This window comes from Coregonus clupeaformis, chromosome 1 (assembly GCF_020615455.1).
Source record: "Coregonus clupeaformis isolate EN_2021a chromosome 1, ASM2061545v1, whole genome shotgun sequence".
Lineage (NCBI taxonomy): Eukaryota > Metazoa > Chordata > Actinopteri > Salmoniformes > Salmonidae > Coregonus > Coregonus clupeaformis.
This window is the reverse complement of record NC_059192.1, coordinates 64794033-64817374: the sequence shown is the minus strand read 5'-3', so window position 1 is coordinate 64817374 and position 23342 is coordinate 64794033. Positions and strand designations below refer to the sequence as shown.

The window sequence follows — 23342 nt, the reverse complement described above, 5'->3', positions numbered from 1 at the left end:
GGCTCCCCTGTAATGATCTTTCATATTTCATATCTTAGATCAAAGGAGAAGTTGCGCTTCAAATCATCAGGCTCAGATGTAATGAACAGTTACAGAATAATGGCAAATATAATCTGTCGTCTGACACAATTATGTGAGATTTTAGTTTCAGAGATTATGGCAAATATGAAATACTGATTATTTTGTCCACTGGAAATGAGTGCTAAGTACGTTGTTTCCCATTCGATACAATCAATTGCACACTTGTCTGGAATAAAATATAGATTTATTAAGAATTACTTGCATAAAACATTTAGGAAAATACCACAGAAACATCATCAGCGTACAAAATGTTGTTCATGGAAATAACAACACAACTTTTTAAGACAAAACCCATCAAACATTTATAAACCATATATACGGTATTTGGGTAAATTATGACATGAAAAGTAACTGATGCATTTGATGTGGAACCACGGTCAGCATCCCAAATGGCACCCTATTCCCTATACAGTGCAGTACTTTTGACCAGAGCCCTTATAGTGCACTAGGGAATAGGGTGCCATTTGGAATGTTCCACTGTCTTGTCCACATCACAATGCCCTGAGAACTCTGGGATAGATAGCACATGTGATTATTAATATGGCATAGCCATTACCTGGGGATATCACAGTGCTACCTAACACTGATCCTGTTCTAATTCTTTAGAAATGCATCCTTCCTTCCTACCTCAACTGAAGTAACCATTCATCTGAATTGGTTGGATTGGTGGAAGTAATAAAAGGCGGTCACGTTGCTTTCAGCTAAACTATCACTTATAGCTCGGTGAGTGATAGGATAGGTCAAGGAAACAAGGAAACAAGGAAACAAGGATGCATCTCTGAAGTATTCCAACAGTGACTTGACTGGACACTCCCAGAATCTTCCTCTGAGGGAATCTAAGTACCTCGCCACTCTTCAGAGCTATAGCATTTGTAGAGATTGAACATGCTAAACTCTCAACTGGCTTTATTGTATATGTACAGTACACAGAACACTTTACCCAAAGTGGACTTGTCATAATACCTCTATAATGCTGTTATAACACATAACAGCTGACGTAACAGGTCATGACAGTTTTTTTATGATCAGCCTCACACTACAACATAACACTGTTATGGAGCATGGAACAGTAAACACTTGAATAGGGACCTTATAGCTAAAAGGTTCTATCTGAAAAAAATATCATTCTGAGATAATTGGCTTTAAAGTTCCGAACCCTCATTGGTTTGAACGGTGTGGACAATTTTAATCTTGTATTCTTTTTAACTTAACAACATGATTTGGGGTCATGTCATGAGAGGTGTAACGCCATTCTTACAGCTGTATGCATTAGTAAGGCCATTATAAAAGCCCACTTCAAGTAAAGTGTTGACAAAAAACATCATAACATCACCTGTCTATGTTAACCTTTATCCCCCTTGTCCTCTAAAGCAAATTCATCATGTTAAAACCACAAAGCATTGATTACTTCTGTTGGCAGTGAACTCAACCCATCTAACTCTGAGAGTGAATGAGTGATATAATTAGTATATTTATATCATATTCATATAGCCAGTTGAGTTACCTAGCCCTGAAAATATCTCTATATCTGTTCACAAGTTCTGACCACATTCTCACACAGACAAAATGACTAAGCACTCGCTCTATCACTGAGACTTCCCAAGGCATTTTCCACAGCCTGAGAATGTGCCGAGTCACTGCGGTGGAGTGAAAAAGGCCCAGGAAGCCAAGGAGTCGAAATGGACACCGTCTTGCCCCATTCCATTGGCTGGGGTGAAGGGGTTCTGTAAGTTCTTGAGGGCCTGGATGTTGTTGGAGTTGCTATTGGTGCTTTCATGCCTTGCGGTCTCCATGGCGATGCCGTTGCTGTTACTCATAGGCCGGGGGAGGAGGTTGGCGTACGACTGCTGCTGCTGCTGGCCGTCCGAGGTGGAGAAGGAACAAGAGGCGGTCATCTGGCCCTCCTGTCCCCCAGTTAGGGGCTCCTGCTTCAGCTGGAAGGTGGTCTGAGGGCCCCCTCCTCCCACCAGGCCCTGGATGATCTCATCACTCTCCACGCTATCCAGGAGGAAGCTCAACCCCAGGGACCCCGCTCCGCCACCACTTCCAGTCCCGTTCAAAGTGCCCTGGGCTGGGGGCTGAGGGCTGTAGCTGTGCCAGGCTGCCTGGAGGCCCAGGGTCTGGGTCTGACTCCCCTGGATCTGCCCTTCCTGGCTCCCCATGCCCTGGGAGCAGGATGACTCTTTCCTCTGGTGGAGCTGCTGGTGGTGGTGCTGTTGGTGGTGGTGGTGGTGGTGCTGCTGGTGGTGCTGGAGGTCAGGCCCACCGGGGTGGGCTTGGCTGGCCGAAGGACCCTGGAGATTGGACTCCAGACCCAGACACTGCAGGTCCCCCATGGTGAGTTGGGGCAGGCTGTCTCTACCACCACCACCTCCACCACCGCTGCTCTCCCCTCCATGAAGGTACCCAGAGGTAACACAGTGGTTCACCTGCTGTCGCTGCATACCGTTAACCTGGCTACTACCGGTGCTCGAGGGGTTAATTCTGATGGTATCCAGGGACAACGTCGGGTTGGGGTGGGGCCACACCTGGTTGATGGACACCTGGTTGGGTGATGTCATCATTGTGTGCTGCTGAGGGCTCTGTTGTTGGTAATGTTGGTTGTACATGGCAGGAGGGGTTTGGCGCATCATAGCAGCAGAGGGGGGTTTCATGTACATGTTGAGGTCTGGCAAAGAGGAGGTTTGGAGATTAGCGTTGTTGTGTATTTAGAAGTACATCTACTCAAGGCTTAAATACAGCCTGGTCTCAGAGCAAAACTTAGAATATCTTACTAAAATCCGTGCCTCTCTATTTACATTTACATTTTAGTCATTTAGCAGACGCTCTTATCCAGAGCGACTTACAGTTAGTGAATACATACATGTTTTTTAGTTTTTTTTTTTTTTTTTCATACTGACCACCCGTGGGAAACGAACCATATCATACTAAACTAGTCGAACGTAGCATATCATACTAAACTAGTCGAATGTAATATATCATACTAAACGGGTCAAATGCGATCAAGGTGTAGGATACTATACATCCTACAATTCGTATTATATTGTACGACCGCTATTACATTGGTAGGCCAATGTAATGTAACCTAAAGTAAAGTAACATATCATCCTAAATGGAGTGGCATTTCGTACGTTTTGCTCTGAGACCAGGTTGCTAAATAAAGTTCCATTAATATCATGACTTTTGTGCGTTTATTTCAGTGGGAGATTTTATGTGTGTGTGTGTGTGTGTGTGTGTGAGTGTGTGTGTGTGAGTGTGTGAGTGTGTGCGTGCGTGCGAGCCACAGACAGCCACAGACAGACAGACAACCACAGATAAAGAGCGGTACCAGGTGGTTTCAGATAAGAGGGTCAGTGTCTGGGTCTAGGTTGGGCTTGGTTAGGTGGTGGTGTGTTCTCTTACCTTTTCTCATGGCCTGGGCCATGGGACTGTGTGGTACTGCCTTCAGTCTGTTCATCGGATTCATTCCACCTGATGGTAAGAACCCAGGTAAGGCTTTCATCAGGTGCTCTCTTCTCCTCTTCTTCTCCTGGCAACCATAGGGATCTGTAGACAACACACACACACATATATTATATTAAAGTGTCTGCCAGTGCAAACCAACATTCATATGGTATGTTCCTGATGAACAGAGCAGTCAACACGAATGAATAAACTATTATTACATCAGGGAGACAATAAATATACAAATAATATGGCCTCCTCACCCTTGTCGTCGGGTAGATATCTGAACTCCATGGGCTCGCTGACTTCCTGGTCGGTGGGACGTCGTAACTGCATGTGAACGGTGACCGGGCCGGTGATGGACGTGTCGTAGTAGGGCGGGCTCTTAAAGACGATGGCCACCTGGCGGTGAACGTCAGCCTGGGAGAAAGAGCCTTTAGCCTCCCAGCCAGGACAAAAGAAACGCACCTCAATGTCATCTGGAGAGGAGCAGGGGATGGAGGGATGGGGGATGGGGAAATGAAGGAGTGAGTGAATATGAGAGGAGAGACAAGGACTATGACTAAGGAAGTGAATGGATGGATGGATGGATGGATGGATGGATGGATGGATGGATGGATGGATGGATGGATGGATGGATGGATGAATTAATGAATGAATGAATGAATGAATGAATGAATGGATGGATGGATGGATGGATGGATGGATGGATGGTTGAATGGATGGATGGATGGATTGATGGATGGATGGATGGATGGATGAATGAATGAATGGATGGATGATGAATGGATGGATGGATGGATGGATGGATGGATGGATGGATGATGGATGGATGGATGGATGGATGAATGGATGGATGAATGGATGGATGAATGAAAAGAGACACATATAGCAGTTCATTGTAATCCATGGTAGGGAAGGTGAGAATACATATTTTCAATCTGTGGACATAATGTACCTTTCTGGACTTTATCACACAGCAGAAAGATCTCGTCTCCTCCCCTCACACAGCCACTGTTCCTGTTGACCCGACAGATACGCAGCTCAGCCGTGTTCGGAGCCCCTTTGTGTCAAAGGTTACAGGAGAGGAGATGGCAAAGGTTACAAGGTGTGTGTGTGTGTGCGCGTGCGCACGTGTGTGCGCAAGCATGCCATGTTTGTTTATTGTGAGTGAAATCTTTTTAACCCTACACTCTTGTCAGATATAAAAAACTGTTTCAGTAAGGCAGTTTAACACTAGAGCACTAGGGCCAGTCAACAGGGGCATCAAGTTATTTTGGAGTACTCTCTAACCTGATAGAGAATCACATGCATGCTTTCATATGAGGAAGTGAACCATGGCAACGGTGCTGTTTAAAACATTCATGTTAATGTTGAGTTTGTGGTCTGCTTGCTTCCTCTTTCTCTATAAACAGAGGGGTGCAATGTCAGACAGAGAATGTAGCCAGGTCGTCCTCAAAACCTCTTAGACAGAAAGGTTCTCTTCTAACTTCATAAGATTGCATTAGCGTAGTAGTCACTCTTGCTTCTACTCACTGTTGTCTGAGATGAGGTTGGTGCTAGCTAGCATTAGCCTGGCTAGGGTTAGTCCTAGTTAGTGTTAGCCTGGCTACAGTGCTCACTGTTAATGTATACAGAGGTCTGTAAGCAAGCTAGGGTTAGCCTAGCTACTGTATACTCACAGTTGTTGTAGATGGGGGTGGTGCTAGCGAGCATTAGCCTGGCTAGGGTTGGTGCTAGCATTAGCCTGGCTATTCACTGTTATTGTATATGGAGTGCTTTAAGCTAGCTATCATTAGCATAGATATACTCACTGTTGTCGTAGATGGGGTTTGTGCTAGTGTTAGCCTGGCTATTCACTGTCTAGGCTAGCTAGTGTTAGCCTAGCTATACTCACTGTTGTCGTAGATGGGGTTTGTGACAATTGGGTTGAGGGCGCGGGTGTATTGTCCGCTGTCGTCCTGTAGGAACACCTGGAGACACAGACGCACCACGTTCAGGTCATATTCTTCTGTCTGCAACAACTGCTCCCGTGGCACTGCAGGGATACACATCAATCAGTCAATCAATCAATCAATCAATCAAATGTCAAGTAAATATGCACGCACGCACACACACACACACACACACACACACACACACACACACACACACACACACACACACACACACATTTGTGAGATGACATGACCTTGTTCAGTGGTTGAATACATGAGTAGTAAGTAGGCTAGTAGTTTCCACGTAGTTGAAACACTATTGGCCACAATAGGAAAGTGAAACATCATCTCTTTTCAAAAAGTAAAAATACGATAGACAGAGAAGGAAAGGGAAACTGGGTTGATCTAAGAGAGAGGGGTAGGGCATGAAACAGAGAGAGAGAGAGAGAGAGAGAGTGAGAGAGAGTGAGAGAGAGAGAGAGAGAGAGAGAGCGCGAGAGAGAGACAGAGAGAGGATGTAGTAGTGTGTTAGAGCATGTCTTACAAGACGTCTACCCCTTAACGCCTTCTCTATAGCCCATAGTAGCAGAGTGTTTGGGCTCTGACATGGGGCACGTGGGAGGTTCCCCCGGCCTCACACACAGCCAGGGCTTAGTTAGGGTGGATAGAAACGTCACAGATACAATCCACAGACTCTTAGACCTACTCACCCACACACTGATATAGGTCTCCCCCCACACACACATATACACATGCATTAACGGTTTTGGCAGCCCAAAAGTGTCACACCCCCATACACACGTACATGACCATGTTTCACATCAGCCCACGCTTTCGCTCTTTCTTTCTGCCTTTCGCTCTCTCTCTCTCTCGCTCTCTCTCTCTCTCTCTCTCTCTCTCTCTCTCTCTCTCTCTCTCTCTCTCTCTCTCTCTCTCTCTCTCTCTCTCTCTCTCTTCATCTAGAGGCTATCCCTCCTACAGCATCACCATTGTGATGCCTAGTGATGTCACCGCAGGTGGAAATATCAGTGTGTGTATAAGTGTGTGTGTGTGTAAGTGTGTCTGTGTGTAGGTGTGTGTAACGCAGACTTCAGAAACGAGACTGTCAGGGCACCATTGACGACTTCTGTCTCGAAAGAGAGAGGGAAGGAGGAAGAGGGGAGTGAGGGAGGGGGTTAGAGAGGGGGAGAGAGAGAATAATTGACGTAGCCAGCAGCCCTGGTAAAACCACAATGACCAGAGAGAGCAAGGAGGTAGGGTCCACTACTGTATGCATTAAACTGTGTATGTTGACTTGAAGTCCAACAGGCAAGGTGAGTGGGTGGCAGAGATGAACACTTCTAATAGTGTGAGGGAAAGAGACGTGCTCGCACTTGGTTGTGTGTGCCAACCAGCCAGACACTCACAAACAGCCATAAACAGACAGACAGACAGACAGACAGACAGGCAGACAGGAAGGCAGGCAGGCAGGCAGGCAGGCAGGCAGGCAGACAGACATCTAGAGAGGTCTGGGTTAGGAGCTGGGTTGGTTAGGTGGTACTGTGAGAATGAGGAAGGGTGAGAGAGGGTGAGGCAGAGGGGAGGCAGGTATGTGTGTGTGTGTGTGTGTGTGTGTGTGTGTGTGTGTGTGTGTGTGTGTGTGTGTGTGTGTGTGTGTGTGTGTGTGTGTGTGTGAGAGAGAGAGAGAGAGAGACGGCCACAGATCAAGAGAGGTTAAGCAGGAGGAGGATAGAGGGTTGAGAATGTGAAAGGGTGAGAGGAGGAGGGGGAGTGAGACGGGGGAGGCATGTGCTGAATCTCCTTGCTGTGGGTACCTCACCACTAACAGCATCTCCGTCCCCCTTTATGAATCATCACTTCTCTTTGGCTGTCTAGAAACCACATTCAAATCCACTGCTCAACCCTCCTCCCAATCAACTCCTCAACCCTCCTCCCAATCAACTGCTCAACCCTCCTCCCAATCAACTCCTCAACCCTCCTCCCAATCAACTCCTCAACCCTCCTGCCAATCAACTCCTCAACCCTCCTCCCAATCAACTCCTCAACCCTCCTGCCAATCAACTCCTCAACCCTCCTCCCAATCCACTGCTCAACCCTCCTCCCAATCAACTCCTCAACCCTCCTCCCAATCAACTCCTCAACCCTCCTCCCAATCCACTCCTCAACCCTCCTCCCATCCTGTCTATGTTGTGTGTAGTGACAGCAGCCATTTGATGTTGATCTACTAGAGGTGTTCGTCAGGGGAAACCTAGGGGCCCTGAGTCACATCAGCTGTATTAGCAGCTGTACATACACACACACACACACACACACACACACACACACACACACACACACTATTGCTGAGCGATTAGTGCTTTTTGAGGTCGGTTCAGTTCAGGTTAGATTATAAAAAAAATAATCATGGTTTCTATTTCAATGATGAAAATAAATAATGCATTATGTGGGTTGAATGCTGTAACAACACAGAATAAAACAAGTAATACAAGTCCCATGAGTGTAATGACTGTCCATTACTGCTGATCACTTATTAACCATCATTTACTTTACTTTAATAAAATATTTCAGTTGTTGTGTATATTACATTTGTTTTATTTGATGACTTTATTATTTCATTCCAAGTCATCATCTCATCTCTATAGAGCTGCTGCCTATGCTGTCTGACTAAATCACAATTTGAGTAGTTGTTTTATGACTGCTAAATACTATCAATCACTTAGATAATGTATTTTCAGGTAGAGATACCTCGAGAAGCAACTGCTCTCTGTCCCTCTCTATCACACGTCTTCTGTCTCTTCTCTCCCTCTCCGTGTCTGCCCCACACCGGCCTGGACAAGTAGGCGCGCAATGGATTATGGTCATTGTAGTTAATTACCATGTTTTCTGTGCTAAACTATGTCGAATATTGGCCTGTTGGAAACTACAACTCCCTACAACCATTTATCTCTAGAGAAACTGCGCATTGAGCTCACAGGAACAAAAAACGAACATAAATAATTAAAATGATGTCAGCCATTGCCCCATGTAGAAGCAGACCTAGTGGTCTGTATACATGAGGGGAAGGGGGGGCTGTGTGTGTGTGTGTGTGACTTTGTGTGTGTCTTTGTCTGTGTTTGTGTGTGTGTGTGTGTGATTGTTTGTGTGTGTGTGTGTGTGTGTGACTTTGTGTGTGTCTTTGTCTGTGTTTGTGTGTGTGTGTGTGATTGTTTGTGTGTGTGTGTGTGTGTGTGTGTGTGTGATTGTTGTGTGTGTGTGTGTGTGTGTGTGTGTGTGTGTGTGTGTGTGTGTGTGTGTGTGTGTGTGTGTGTGTGTATGTGTATCTCTCCCTATACAGGAAGCAGCTGGGTTTCACTGCAGAAGTGAAATGTTCTTCTCTTGCCTTGCCATCCGACCATTTTCGCGACAACTCGCTAACAACCATCACCACGGAAACAACAACCTGGACTGGAAACTCTAGTTATTCTACATCACAGGTGTCAAACTCATTCCACAGAGGGCTGAGTGTCTGTGTGGTTTCACTACTCCCTTGTACTTGATGAATTAAGGTCACTGATTAGTAAGGAACTCCCCTCACCTGGTTGTCTAGGTCTTAATTGAAAGGAAAAACCAAAACCATGCAGACACTAGGCCCTCCATGGAATGAGTTTGACACCCTGCTCTCCAGGGTGGCCTTGTTTTCTCACAGTTTCATCAAGTTCATCCAAATTGACATCTGCCAAGTCTGTTGTCTGTAAAGCCTATTGTCTGTCTCCATCCCAGCATTTCTTTTTTGAAATCACACAACAAAGTTGTTCCAAACTGATCCATAAGGGCCAGGTAAATAGGGCAAATCATGGCACTACATCTGAGAAGAACAATCTCAATCCCAACCTTAATCTCAGTCTAGCTACACATGTTGTTACCGCCATCTTGCTTAGACCGTCGAGCCACAAAGAGTAGCGGACATGATGAGGTAAAACAGTTGAGGGGAGTTGAGAGGAAGCTGTGTAACAGAACAAATTTAGCAACAGAACTGCTGTGTGTTATTCACGTCGATGAATAATGTCTCCTACTTCCTTTAATCAACACACGAGTTCTGCACGGCCAAACAGTGACCAGATTTCCTCATTTGCTATTGAGTATGACAAGTCAGAGCCTGAGATGCCTGTTAAGTCCCTATATCAGGTCTCTTCAACCCTGTTCCTGGAGATAAACCCTCCTGTAGGTTTGAACTCCAACCCTGTTCCTGGAGAGCTACCCTCCTGTAGGTTTGAACTCCAACCATGTTCCTGGAGAGCTACCCTCCTGTAGGTTTTCTGTCCAACCCTAATCTAGAGCACCTGAGTCTAATAATTAGCTGGTTGATAAGCTGAATCAGGTTAGTTACAGGAGGGTAGCGCTCCAGGAACCGGGTTGGAGAGTCCTGTACTATATACCTCTTCTGTCCAATTCTCTCCTTACATTAAATCAAATATTTTACTACTACTACTACTGATACTACTACTACTACTACTACTACTACTACTACTATTACTACTACTACTGATACTACTACTACTACTGATACTACTACTACAACTACTACTACTATTACTACTACTACTGATACTACTACTACTACTACTACTACTACTACTACTACTACTACTACTACTACTACTACTACTGCTACTGCTACTGCTACTGATACTGATACTACTACTACTACTACTACTACTACTACTACTATTACTACTATTACTAATAATATTACTACTACTACTACTAGTATTATCTTCTACATGCATTCATATTCTTACTTAAGTACTTTACACCACTGGTATAATAATGACAACAGCATCAAGACCTCAGCAACTTGGAACACCCAAAAGCAGAAGTACCAGAAGCAGCCCAATCATTATAATGGCTTGCATGGCTTCATGTACTTCATGGTTTCAATGTTTTCAGAGGCTGAAATCAGCTCAGGCTCTCAGTGTACTACACCCCCGCACCCCCACCTTCCACACACGTGCACACACACACATTCCCCTCTCTCACGTGGCATCCAGCACTACACCGAATTGCACAACTGTGTGTTGTCAAAAAGGGGAAGTAGGTTAACTCTTGTCTGAGTCCAGGGATAGAACTTCTATGAGGAAATGGACAGATCTTTCTCTATCTCTGTCTAGTTGTGGTTAGGACAGCTGTAGCCAATTTATATGTATCTACTTGTCAATCTCAAATTAAAATGTCAGAGAGTAAATGTGAAAGGGGGATGGGGAGAGAGAGAGGAAGAGAGAGAGCAACAAATAAAAAGGAAGAAGAGGGAAATGGGTGACTCAGAGAGAGAGAGAGAGCGAGAGAGAGAGAGAGAGAGAGAGAGAGAGAGAGAGAGAGAGAGAGAGAGAGAGAGAGAGAGAGAGAGAGAGAGAGAGAGAGAGAGAGAGAGAGAGAGAGAGAGAGACTCACCATTGAATGGGTTGATCCCTTTGGTCATCCTCTGCACTATGGAGTCCTTTACCTCTCTCCTCCTCACACACTGGATACCCAGATTTTGGAAACTGTGGATACGAAGCATAGGGAAGTCAGAAACTGAGGGTCCGGGGGCACAAAATGGTCGCCATGTATCACCCAAGCGGTTACACAGATACATAGACAAAGTGATATTATCTGGGGAATTCCCTCAGTACTGTGGTTTTGCAAATGAGGGGCCATTCAGACTAGTGTGTGTGCGTGCGATCACACTATAACAACTGGAGGAACTCCCACAATGATACGTAGGTCAGATATAGTTTCACTGTCATTTGTAGGGAACCTAACTATTCCTCCAACAGGATTCTGCCCTTGACAAGGGGGTGGTGATGCAAATGACAGTGATAATGGTGGTGATGATGATGGTGATGGTGATGATGGTAACAGTGTGTAAAAGTGGAAAAAAATGATGATGTGTTGACTGTGTTTATTATAATGAGGATGATGGTGATGATGATGATGGTGATGATGATGGTGATGATGGTAACAGTGTGTGTGAGATAACTAAAGTGGATGATGATGATATTGATGATGATGGGGTAAAGTGAAGAAGGGTAACTCACGCGATGACCTTGCGCTCTGGGCCAAACTCAACTTCGTAGAATCCCTCCTTGCAGTCCTTGCCCACCAGGTCATGGGGGTGGGGCCTATAGGGCTCGTTCTTGGTTACGAGGGAAACGCGCACTTTGCCCTTCCCACAGTAGTTCATAATCTGATGGGGAAAGAGAGGAGGGGTAGAAATGAGAAGAAGGAAGTGAAGAGAGGTCGTTCAGGTCGTCATTGTGAAAGAGAATGTGTTCTCAATTACTTACCGGGTTAAATAAAGGCTAAATACACAAGAAGAGAAGAGAAGAGAAGAGAAGAGAAGAGAAGAGAAGAGAAGAGAAGAGAAGAGAAGAGAAGAGAAGAGAAGAGAAGAGAAGAGAAGAGAAGAGAAGAGAGGAGAGGAGAGGAAAAGAGAGGGGAGGAGAAGAGGAGAGAGCAGAAGAGAGGAGAGAAGAAGAGAGGAGAAGAGAGGAAAAGAGAAGAGAGGAGAGGAGAAGAGAGGAGAAGAGAAGAGAAGAGAAGAGAAGAGAAGAGAAGAGAAGAGAAGAGAAGAGAAGAGAAGAGAAGAGAAGAGAAGAGAAGAGAAGAGAAGAGAAGTGAAGTGAAGTGAAGAGAAGAGAAGAGAAGAGAAGAGAAGATACACTAGTTACTAGGATATGGTGCTGTATTCACTCCTCAGGGTTAGTATTATGATACACTAGTTACTAGGATATGGTGCTATATGCACTCCTCAGGGTTAGTATTATGATACACTAGTTACTAGGATATGGTGCTATATGCACTCCTCAGGGTTAGTATTATGATACACTAGTTACTAGGATATGGTGCTATATGCACTCCTCAGGGTTAGTATTATGATACACTAGTTACTAGGATATGGTGCTATATGCACTACTCAGGGTTAGTATTATGATACACTAGTTACTAGGATATGGTGCTATATGCACTCCTCAGGGTTAGTATTATGATACACTAGTTACTAGGATATGGTGCTATATGCACTACTCAGGGTTAGTATTATGATACACTAGTGACTAGGATATGGTGCTATATGCACTCCTCAGGGTTAGTATTATGATACACTAGTTACTAGGATATGGTGCTATATGCACTACTCAGGGTTAGTATTATGATACACTAGTTACTAGGATATGGTGCTATTTGCACTCCTCAGGGTTAGTATTATGATACACTAGTTACTAGGATATGGTGCTATATTCACTCCTCAGGGTTAGTATTATGATACACTAGTTACTAGGATATGGTGCTATATTCACTCCTCAGGGTTAGTATTATGATACACTAGTTACTAGGATATGGTGCTATATTCACTCCTCAGGGTATACACTCATCTTTACACTCAAATAGTATATTTTATTCCGTCCGGTGGACACTGGTAGAAGTGTCCAACTGTGCTCTACTACAGGAGCTTTCAAACTGGGGTACTGCAGAGAGTCTGCCATTTACTTTGGACAAAAATATGGCTAAAATATTTTGAGGGATTGTTTTATGTGAAAAATAATTATTTAATGAATATCGCTAGCTGCAACAGAATACCATTGAGGATACAATTTGTATGTCTCTGCGTCGAGTATGAAGGAAGTTGGAGGTAGTTTCACGAGCCAATGCTTACTAGCGTTAGCGCAATGACTGGAAGTCTACAGAAACAGTTAGCATGCTAGCTGTTCCTTTTCATCTGACTCTGGGGAAGTAACATATGATGGGGGTCCCTGGGTCGCCGGTTTGCCTGTGTGGGGGTCTCTGGGCAAGAAAGGTTAGAAAACCCCTGATCTACTGTAACTGTACAGTAGATTGATACTTGCCTGTGCAGAGTAGGTGGGATGGGTATAGAACACATGCTCAACTATACACTTGATAGGTGTAATAGGTGTTGTACACATGCTTGTGGTTGCTAAGATGGATATAATGTAGTATTAGTGCTGATATGGATATACTGTAGTATTAGTGCTGAGATGGATATAATGTAGTATTAGTGCTGAGATGGATATACTGTAGTATTAGTGCGGAGATGGATATACTGTAGTATTAGTGCTGAGATGGATATACTGTAGTATTAGTGCTGAGATGGATATACTGTAGTATTAGTGCTGAGATGGATATACTGTAGTATTAGTGCTGAGATGGATATAATGTAGTATTAGTGCTGAGATGGATATACTGTAGTATTAGTGCTGAGATGGATATACTGTAGTATTAGTGCTGAGATGGATATACTGTAGTATTAGTGCTGAGATGGATATACTGTAGTATTAGTGCTGAGATGGATATACTGTAGTATTAGTGCTGAGATGGATATACTGTAGTATTAGTGCTGAGATGGATATACTGTAGTATTAGTGCTGAGATGGATATAATGTAGTATTAGTGCTGAGATGGATATAATGTAGTATTAGTGCTGAGATGGATATACTGTAGTATTAGTGCTGAGATGGATATACTGTAGTATTAGCGTTGAGATGGATATACTGTAGTATTAGTGCTGAGATGGATATACTGTAGTATTAGTGCTGAGATGGATATACTGTAGTAATAGTGCTGATGTGGATATACTGTAGTATTAGTGTTGAGGTGGATATACTGTAGTATTAGTGCGGAGATGGATATACTGTAGTATTAGTGCGGAGATGGATATACTGTAGTATTAGTGCTGAGATGGATATACTGTAGTATTAGTGCTGAGATGGATATACTGTAGTATTAGTGCTGAGATGGATATACTGTAGTATTAGTGCTGAGATGGATATACTGTAGTATTAGTGCTGAGATGGATATACTGTAGTATTAGTGCTGAGATGGATATACTGTAGTATTAGTGCTGAGATGGATATACTGTAGTATTAGTGCTGAGATGGATATACTGTAGTATTAGTGCTGAGATGGATATACTGTAGTATTAGTGCTGAGATGGATATACTGTAGTATTAGTGCTGAGATGGATATACTGTAGTATTAGTGCTGAGATGGATATACTGTAGTATTAGTGCTGAGATGGATATACTGTAGTATTAGTGCTGAGATGGATATACTGTAGTATTAGTGCTGAGATGGATATACTGTAGTATTAGTGCTGAGATGGATATACTGTAGTATTAGTGCTGAGCGATTACTGCTTTTTGAAGTCGGTTCGGTTTCGGTTAGATTATTTAAAAATCATCACGGTTTTCGATTTCAGTTTCGATTCTTTCTTCTTTTTTTTTTTTTTTACATGAAATGCATTCTGAAGTAATGACAATAAAATGATCAGAGCTTTTTAATGGAAAATCCAAAGCCAAAAATAGTGAACATTCTATTGCCAAAACATTGAAAATATTCCATTGTCTCTGTCCAAATAGAAAAATAGGAAATGACTATGAAATAATATAATATATTTCAGTTGTCTATGTTACTTAGTTTTATTTGATTACTTTATTATTTTTCATTCATTAAAGTCATCATCTCATCTCTGCTCAGGCTGTAGCAGCCAGACAGCCAGACAACATTATGTCTGTGCTCCCCATACTGCACTGTCTTTAGTCATCCTACTTAGCTAGACTAGCCTGCCTAAGTATGCTGCAGAGCTGTCTGACAAAATCATTTGACTAGTTCTTCAAAGTAGAAGTGGTGGAAAAAGTACCCAATGGTCATACTTGAGTAAAAGTAAAAATACTTTAATAGAAAATGGCTCAAGTAAAAGTGAAAGTCACCCAGTAAAATACTACTTGAGTAAAAGTCTAAAAGTATTTGGTTTTAAATATACTCAAGTATCAAAAGTAAATATCATTGCTAAAATATACTTAAGTCTAAAAAATAAAAAAATAAAAGATTAAATCATTTCAAATGTGTTATATTAAGCAAAGCAGACAGCACCATTTTCTTGTTTTAAAAATGTACGAATAGCCAGGGGCACACTACAACATCATTTACAAAAGATGCATTTGTGTTTAGTGAGTCCACCAGACCAGAGGCAGTAGGGCTGACCACGTGTTCTCTTGATAAGTGCGTGAATTGGACCATTTTCCTGTCCTGCTAAGCATTCAAAACGTAACAAGTACTTTTGAGTGTCAGGGAAAATGTATGGAGTAAAAAAGTACATTATTTTCTTTAGGAATGTAGTGAAGTAAAAGTAAACGTTGTCAAAAATATAAATAGTAAAGTACAGATACCCCAAAAAAACTACTTAAGTAGTACTTTAAAGATGTTTTACTTAAGTACTTTACACCACTGCAAAGTAGATAAGGCATACTTTCATGAACTCTATCCCTCTCTCTCTCATCTTTGTGTTGTGTACATTCCTCTCTCATGCGGTCTATGTGGTCTGTGTGTATCTAACCTATAGCAGGCATAAAAGTGTATCCATCTGTGTCAGAGCTGGAAAAGAACAGGCGCAATGGATTATGGACATTATAGTAATTACGCAGTTTCTGTGCTGAACTAGGTTGAATATTTGCTTAATGATAACTACAACTCTGTTCAGCCCAGCGTCCCACATAGTTCTTGACTTGATTTCTCTCCTGAATGATTTGATTTCTCTCTAGAGAAACGGCGCGTTGGACTAAATGGAATTCAAGTAATTGAACCGATGTCGGTCAATTAGTTGTACAATAACCGAAAACCCCCCTGAATACTCGGTTAATCTCTCAACACTATGTAGTATATAACTAAAGTATATAGGTTGCAGTGGTGTGATAAGTATTGTGTGGTCCCCCTGTAGCTCAGTTGGTAGAGCATGGCGCTTGGAACTCCAGGACAGTGGGTTCAATTCCCGGGACCACCCGTACGTAAAATGTATGCACACACGACTGTAAGACGCTTTGGATAAACGTGTCAGCTAAATAGCATGTTATTATTATCCTATGGCTTACCTGCAAGGTGGGGTATGACCTGTTGTTGTCAGAGCTCCTCTCTCCAGGGATGCTGCCTGCAGAACGCCCCTCACACTTGTACCTGAAGCGCATGCCCCTCTGTTTGGGCTGCTCGAAGATCTGAACACTCGGCTCTGCCACTGGACAACACAACACAGTGGGAAGAGGGTTAGAGATGGTCCTCTGTAGCTCAGTTGGTACAGCGTGGTACTTGCAAGGCCAGGATAGTGGGTTAGATTCCCGGGACCACCCGTATGTAAAATGCATGCACACATGACTGTTAGTGGCTTTGGATAAAAGTGTATGTTAAATGGCATATACAGTACTATTATTATACACTGAGTATACCAAACATTAAGAACACCTTCCTAATATTGAGTTCCTAACCCAGGTCACTGGTGTGAAAGGCAAACACCCAAAGGCATCGCGCCAAAAGGGTTAACCCACTTGGTGGGAATTGTAACGTGGGTCATATAGCAAGGATCAGTACAGTATGTTAATACATGGAGACCTAATTGACAGTCAACCACACATTGACTTCTGGTAAACCTGACCTAAACCTAACCAGAGCCACACACACAAACACACACACACACACACACACACACACACACACGCACACACAATTCTTCCTCATGACACCTGATGTATGCTGACACACACTTGCCTCCCGCTCTCACTACCCCTGTCTCACCCTTTCACATTATCACGCTACCTACAAACCACCTTACCAGCTCACACCTTCTCTCCACCACCTGCTGCTAAATCTTGATCTGTCTGTCAGTCACATTCACATACTCTTAACAAAATATTACTGCCGTCTCTGAGAAGCCAAGAAAACAACTGAGGAAGTGAATGGGGAGGAACGTCATCACACCCAAGCACGCGTGCACACACACACACACACACACACACACACACACACACACACACACACACACACACACACACACACAGTGATATTTTAAAGTAACCCTCATTTATGATCTGCGACATGTGGAGGCAGGTAAACAATTTGACACTCTCTCTTTCCAGTATGTACTTACTGATTTTCGGATGGTCCCCGATCAACGAGGGCATAAGTACTGTTGGAGACAGAGTGAGTACCCAAATGAATGACGTTATCAATTAAAGAATGTGAAAACATGATGAATGACTGATATCTATACCAAACTAGATATTCACAATCGTTTTTCTCAGGCCATTAGATGAGACACGTTTTGCTACCAGTGGCAAATGTCCAGTAAATAACAAACACTTCCTCCTAACATATCGTGCACACCCTGTATAGACTTGGTATAGACTTCAGCAGGCTATAGGAATCACATAGACCATTATCATTCTATGGGAACTAAGTGCTTTTATATCATTGAGTCTACAAAGTGTTGGCTTGTTTTTAAAGAAAAAGTTTCTAAAGAAAAGTTTTAACACCCAACCAGAAAACTAGCAGGCGCAAATAGACAGCACTTTAATGTTATTTCAGCAGTTATCAGTGTTGATTCTAAGACTAGTCATTCTTGGCATATGTTAGGCTACAGTTAGCAATGCTGTCCAAAAAACATGTTAAACATTTACCCCATAAACCATAGCAATTAAATCCTTTTTTTAATTTCATATTTTTCACAAAAATACTTCTCAGATCTCTATTATGTCAAAGACGAACCAAATTAAGACACCTTAAAATAATAATTTTCCAACAAAACAAGAACGGATCTGAACTTGTGAACATCATAATTACATGTGTATCCTAAAGATGTTACAGAATCATGCTGAAACCCATTTTTAGCAGTCGCCTTATAATAATAATAATTATTATAATAATTATAATATCTGTAGTTATTTACCATCCATGCTGTTGGTGTGCACACCCTTATCACGGGTTGTTGTCTGAATGAGAAGCTCCAGCTGAGAGAGAGAGAGTGTGTGGCTGTGTGTGTGTGTGTGAGAGAGAGAGAGAGAGAGAGTCGCCTGGGAATTCCCCGATGTCTCCGCCCAGAATATCACAGCCTCTGATGCGCGAACGAATGTGCTGCTGTGTAAATATGGAGGGGGGCGCTAAAAACACATTTATCGATAGATCAATTGGCTATTCCTCTGAAAAGCACATAACTGTCGCATTTACGTGTTAACCTGGGACAGCATTAAATTAAAGGGGCATTATGTAGGCCCAAACGTTTGATCAGTGTGGGATGCACGGAGAACAGTGAGAGCACACCATCAATGGCTCACCAGATGACATAGGCTAAGGGAATTCACCCAAATGAATTAAATGCACAGATTACGTTGAGAATAGGCTAGTCTACACTTGCGGAGATTTAGCCTATACGTTGACTAGCAATAATGTATTGAATATTACACGAGAGTAATAGAATTTGGTTAGGTGTAAACATTTCTGCCCCCTGAGCGGCATTCTCAATGTTGAGTTGGGGTAATCCCCTCGACAAATTGGACGCCCACAATTCGGTGGGAATCTCCCAACTCATACAGAACAAGGAAGTAGAAGAAACAGCAAGACCCATTTCTATTGTATTCATATTAATGTAATCATTTATATTATATTTTAGCATATTCACACATCATGAGTAAAACTAGCTGAATCTACCATCTCGCATAGTTTTTATTATGCGTTTTATGAGAAATTTTGAGGTAATTGGTCATTGTGTATCATTGACGTTTGGGCTCACCTGCTGTTGAACTCTGGTGAGGGGTAGGCAGTGTTTACCCTGTGATAATCTAATACAAAACGCTGTTATGAAAAGACAAATGATAAATAATTGTAATTCTCTTTTGTCATCTAATGTTTTTCTCAATGATTCTGGTGTTTTTTTTATGCTCATAATATTTTTGTTGTTGCAAAAACGGAATCCAACCTCAGGAAAGGCGCCATGGTATTATTGCTTTCTGTCCATCCATTCAAATCCATTCAAATCATTGACGCACACGCGCTTCCTGCAGCACCGGGCCTGGCCGTTCTACCGCCCTAGGTGGGACAAAACCAAAGCCCCTACAAGAATAGTCCCAGTAAGTAAAATGATGGCGAAAAGATGTCTAAAATACATATTTTTCCCAGACATTGAAGGTATTCAATTTAGGTTCTGAGTGAAAGTTGAAAATATGTAATTTAGAGAAGTCTATGTTTGGCCCATTGCTGTCACCACGCCCGGACTTTCTGGGCTTTGAACACACTGACTGCATCATTGCGCAAAATAGTATGCAGCATCATCTAGATATGTGTGCAATAAAAGTTCAACATTCACCTTCTGCTACCATTTCTGTCAAGCCGTCTACGCATACAGTTTGACGCATATATTCGATAAATCCAACATATGCACCACACAGAACGCACCGCAACTGCCTCTGCCACGCAATGCTGCAAGGCAAACGCAGCGTTCCATTGGAAATGAATGTACTTCTGGTGTACCAAAACGCAAAGACCCAGTCGGTGTGTTCGAAGCGTGAGTCTTTTGCCCTGCTGGGATTGTGTAAAACAAACTAGGCTACACTGCATTACACACTGCAATGAATACTCCAATCATGAGCCCTGGCCTACCCAGCCTTTTTAGTGCTGACTAAAACCATGTGTTCAACAATCTAAGCCAACCTCATCTATTTTGTCCCATGGTTGCACACATGTCGATTTTGTTGCTAAAGCGACAGAGAGAGAGAACACAGGTATTGTGGTTAGTGAAGGGTAAGACAGTTGAATGTTAAATCAGGCCTACGATTGAGTGAACTGCTAATATCATTAACAAACAGAAATGATCCCAGATTTTACCTTTAGCTCAATTCAGGTAAACGTTATTTGCCTGTTGTTCATATTGTGTGTGTGCATATTGTTTCTGTGTGTGTTTGTTCAGAATACATATTGCTATGGCACTGATACTATGCCATCTCTGTAATAATATAGGAGATCCAGGAAAGCAGAACTTCAGACAGCAAAGAAGAGAGGGGAGCGAGAGAGGGGAGCAGACAGGACAGAGAGAGAACACAGGAGAACATAGAGAGAGGGGAGCAGACAGGACAGAGAGAGAACACAGGAGAACATAGAGAGAGGGGAGCAGACAGGACAGAGAGAGAACACAGGAGAACATAGAGAGAGGGGAGCAGACAGGACAGAGAGAGAACACAGGAGAACATAGAGAGAGGGGAGCAGACAGGACAGAGAGAGAACACAGGAGAACATAGAGAGAGGGGAGCAGACAGGACAGAGAGAGAACACAGGAGAACATAGAGAGAGGGGAGCAGACAGGACAGAGAGAGAACACAGGAGAACATAGAGAGAGGGGAGCAGACAGGACAGAGAGAGAACACAGGAGAACATAGAGAGAGGGGAGCAGACAGGACAGAGAGAGAACACAGGAGAACATAGAGAGAGGGGAGCAGACAGGACAGAGAGAGAACACAGGAGAACATAGAGAGAGGGGAGCAGACAGGACAGAGAGAGAACACAGGAGAACAGAGAGAGAGGGGAGCAGACAGGACAGAGAGAGAACATAGAGAGAGGGGAGCAGACAGGACAGAGAGAGAACAAAGGAGAACAGATAGAGAGGGGAGCAGACAGGACAGAGAGAGAACACAGGAGAACAGAGAGAGAGGGGAGCAGACAGGACAGAGAGAGAACACAGGAGAACAGAGAGAGAGGGGAGCAGACAGGACAGAGAGAGAACATAGAGAGAGGGGAGCAGACAGGACAGAGAGAGAACACAGGAGAACATAGAGAGAGGGGAGCAGACAGGACAGAGAGAGAACATAGGAGAACATAGAGAGAGGGGAGCAGACAGGACAGAGAGAGAACACAGGAGAACATAGAGAGAGGGGAGCAGACAGGACAGAGAGAGAACACAGGAGAACAGAGAGAGAGGGGAGCAGACAGGACAGAGAGAGAACATAGAGAGAGGGGAGCAGACAGGACAGAGAGAGAACAAAGGAGAACAGATAGAGAGGGGAGCAGACAGGACAGAGAGAGAACACAGGAGAACAGAGAGAGAGGGGAGCAGACAGGACAGAGAGAGAACACAGGAGAACAGAGAGAGAGGGGAGCAGACAGGACAGAGAGAGAACATAGAGAGAGGGGAGCAGACAGGACAGAGAGAGAACACAGGAGAACATAGAGAGAGGGGAGCAGACAGGACAGAGAGAGAACACAGGAGAACAGAGAGAGAGGGGAGCAGACAGGACAGAGACAGAACATAGAGAGAGGGGATCAGACAGGACAGAGAGAGAACACAGGAGAACATAGAGAGAGGGGAGCAGACAGGACAGAGAGAGAACACAGGAGAACATAGAGAGAGGGGAGCGGACAGGACAGAGAGAGAACACAGGAGAACAGAGAGAGAGGGGAGCAGACAGGACAGAGAGAGAACACAGGAGAACATAGAGAGAGGGGAGGCCCACACAAGACAAACATGTCATTTTCCCCTCAAGCCAGAGGAAGTAGTTATTGCTAAACATTACCTCTCAAAAAAAAGAAAGATGCCACTTCTGACATGTCCTGTGTGTATAAACTGTTAGACCCTGATATGTTCCCATCACTGAAGGCAATCATACAGGCCGCGCTGACCATCCCAGTTAGCCGCTGTGAGAGATCTTTCAGACCATCCCAGTTAGCCGCTGTGAGAGATCTTTCAGACCATCCCAGTTAGCCGCTGTGAGAGATCTTTCAGACCATCCCAGTTAGCAGCTGTGAGAGATCTTTCAGTGCATTAAGACGTCTACATACCTGGCCTAGGAGCCCAAGATAGAATGCACCGTGACAATTGACAAATATAGACATACTAACACGCTTGGAAAAGAGTGAAGTCATAGACAGGTTTGCACCTACAATTTCATTTTGTTTAATTTAATTTATAATCTTTATGGACTAACATCCTAGTACTGTGTAATATAAGTCACAAACATTGTGAATATTTAGTTGGAGAAAGGATTGTATGCTTGGTATGTACATGTGTGTAAAATTGTGAAGTGTTGTTACTGCAGTTCCAACATAATCAAGGTATAATCCTGCTATACTGCACATAACTAGAACACTATTTCATGCAAAACATTCATTTGTGGTCTAGGCTGCCCCCCTTTGGATTATTTTGGAACTGCAGAGTGCGCGCAGCATGACCAGCTCACATTAGTTAGCAGTAATGTGACCCAACATCAACATTAGGCTTTTTTTTTATTGCCAATCAAATATTGGTCATGGTTTATGAAAATATTGCAACAAAATGATACAAATACATTTCCCCAAAAAAAAATTCTTAATGGAAAATTACGATATAGTTATGCACTTGTAATTTGTACTTGCTAATAGATTTTTTATAAATATTATTAACACGATATTCCATGGGTTTACTGACCACAATCCATTGAATTAGAGGGCGTACGAGAGAGGCATGATGCAAGGCTCGCATCTCCCTATCAGCTCGGAGGCTTTCCAGCAATTCAGGGAGGAGACGCCTCAGGAGGAGGCTACGCAACTGTGTGCGGCGCGCTGGTCCCAGATGGAGAGGCAGAGGCATCTGCCCCAGGGACGTTGCCGGTACTGCGGTCACGCAGGTCACCACGGTGACTCATGCCAGGAAACCGGGAGGGCTCGCTGGTATCGGGAGGGGTGCTAGCGAGCCGGAACCGAAAACCCCAACTTCAGAGACGCCCAGACTTTTCTCCCTGCGCGTCGGGTGCATGCACTGGTGGATTCTGGGGCCGCGGGAAACCTGATGGACGCGAGGCTGGCCCAAGGGAGGAACGTTCCGTTACTCTCTCTCTCCGAGCCGGTTCCGGTTCCGGTCATGGGCCTGGACGGCCGGCCGCTGGGGTCGGGCTGCATCACCCGGTGCACTGTCCCCGTGCGTGTCCGGGTGGCGGGGGGGCGCCAAGGGGCTGGGACCAGCCTGTGCGCCATCGATAGGTTGGGTAAGTTTAAACCACAACCCAGCCTCTACTCTGACAGGCCCAGCAGGGAGCGGGAACTATCTCTGTCAGAGTATTTAAAGAA

General features: G+C 43.8%; 1 protein-coding gene across 1 annotated transcript; it reads right to left on the bottom strand.

The window, feature by feature from the left end:
* Window positions 1–248: 248 nt before the first annotated feature.
* Window positions 249–18305, bottom strand: rel (v-rel avian reticuloendotheliosis viral oncogene homolog). Its single transcript, XM_041884951.2, has 10 exons — window positions 18205–18305; window positions 17407–17445; window positions 16361–16500; window positions 11516–11664; window positions 10890–10981; window positions 5423–5563; window positions 4484–4588; window positions 3789–4004; window positions 3484–3627; window positions 249–2749 (listed from the first exon to the last, which is right to left on the bottom strand). The coding sequence occupies exons 1-10, from the start codon at window positions 18209–18211 to the stop codon at window positions 1716–1718; spliced, it is 2067 nt and encodes a 688-aa protein (XP_041740885.1). The 5' UTR covers window positions 18212–18305; the 3' UTR covers window positions 249–1715.
* Window positions 18306–23342: the final 5037 nt, after the last annotated feature.

What these genes read in the sequence shown, in the direction of transcription:
- rel (XM_041884951.2), bottom strand. An exon ending in CGGGGACCATCCGAAAATCA is followed by an intron (nt 16,501 to 17,406) that starts GTAAGTACATAC and finishes TGTGTTGTCCAG; the next exon opens with TGGCAGAGCCGAGTGTTCAG. An exon ending in AAACCCCATCTACGACAACA is followed by an intron (nt 4,589 to 5,422) that starts GTGAGTATAGCT and finishes TTTGACACAAAG; the next exon opens with GGGCTCCGAACACGGCTGAG.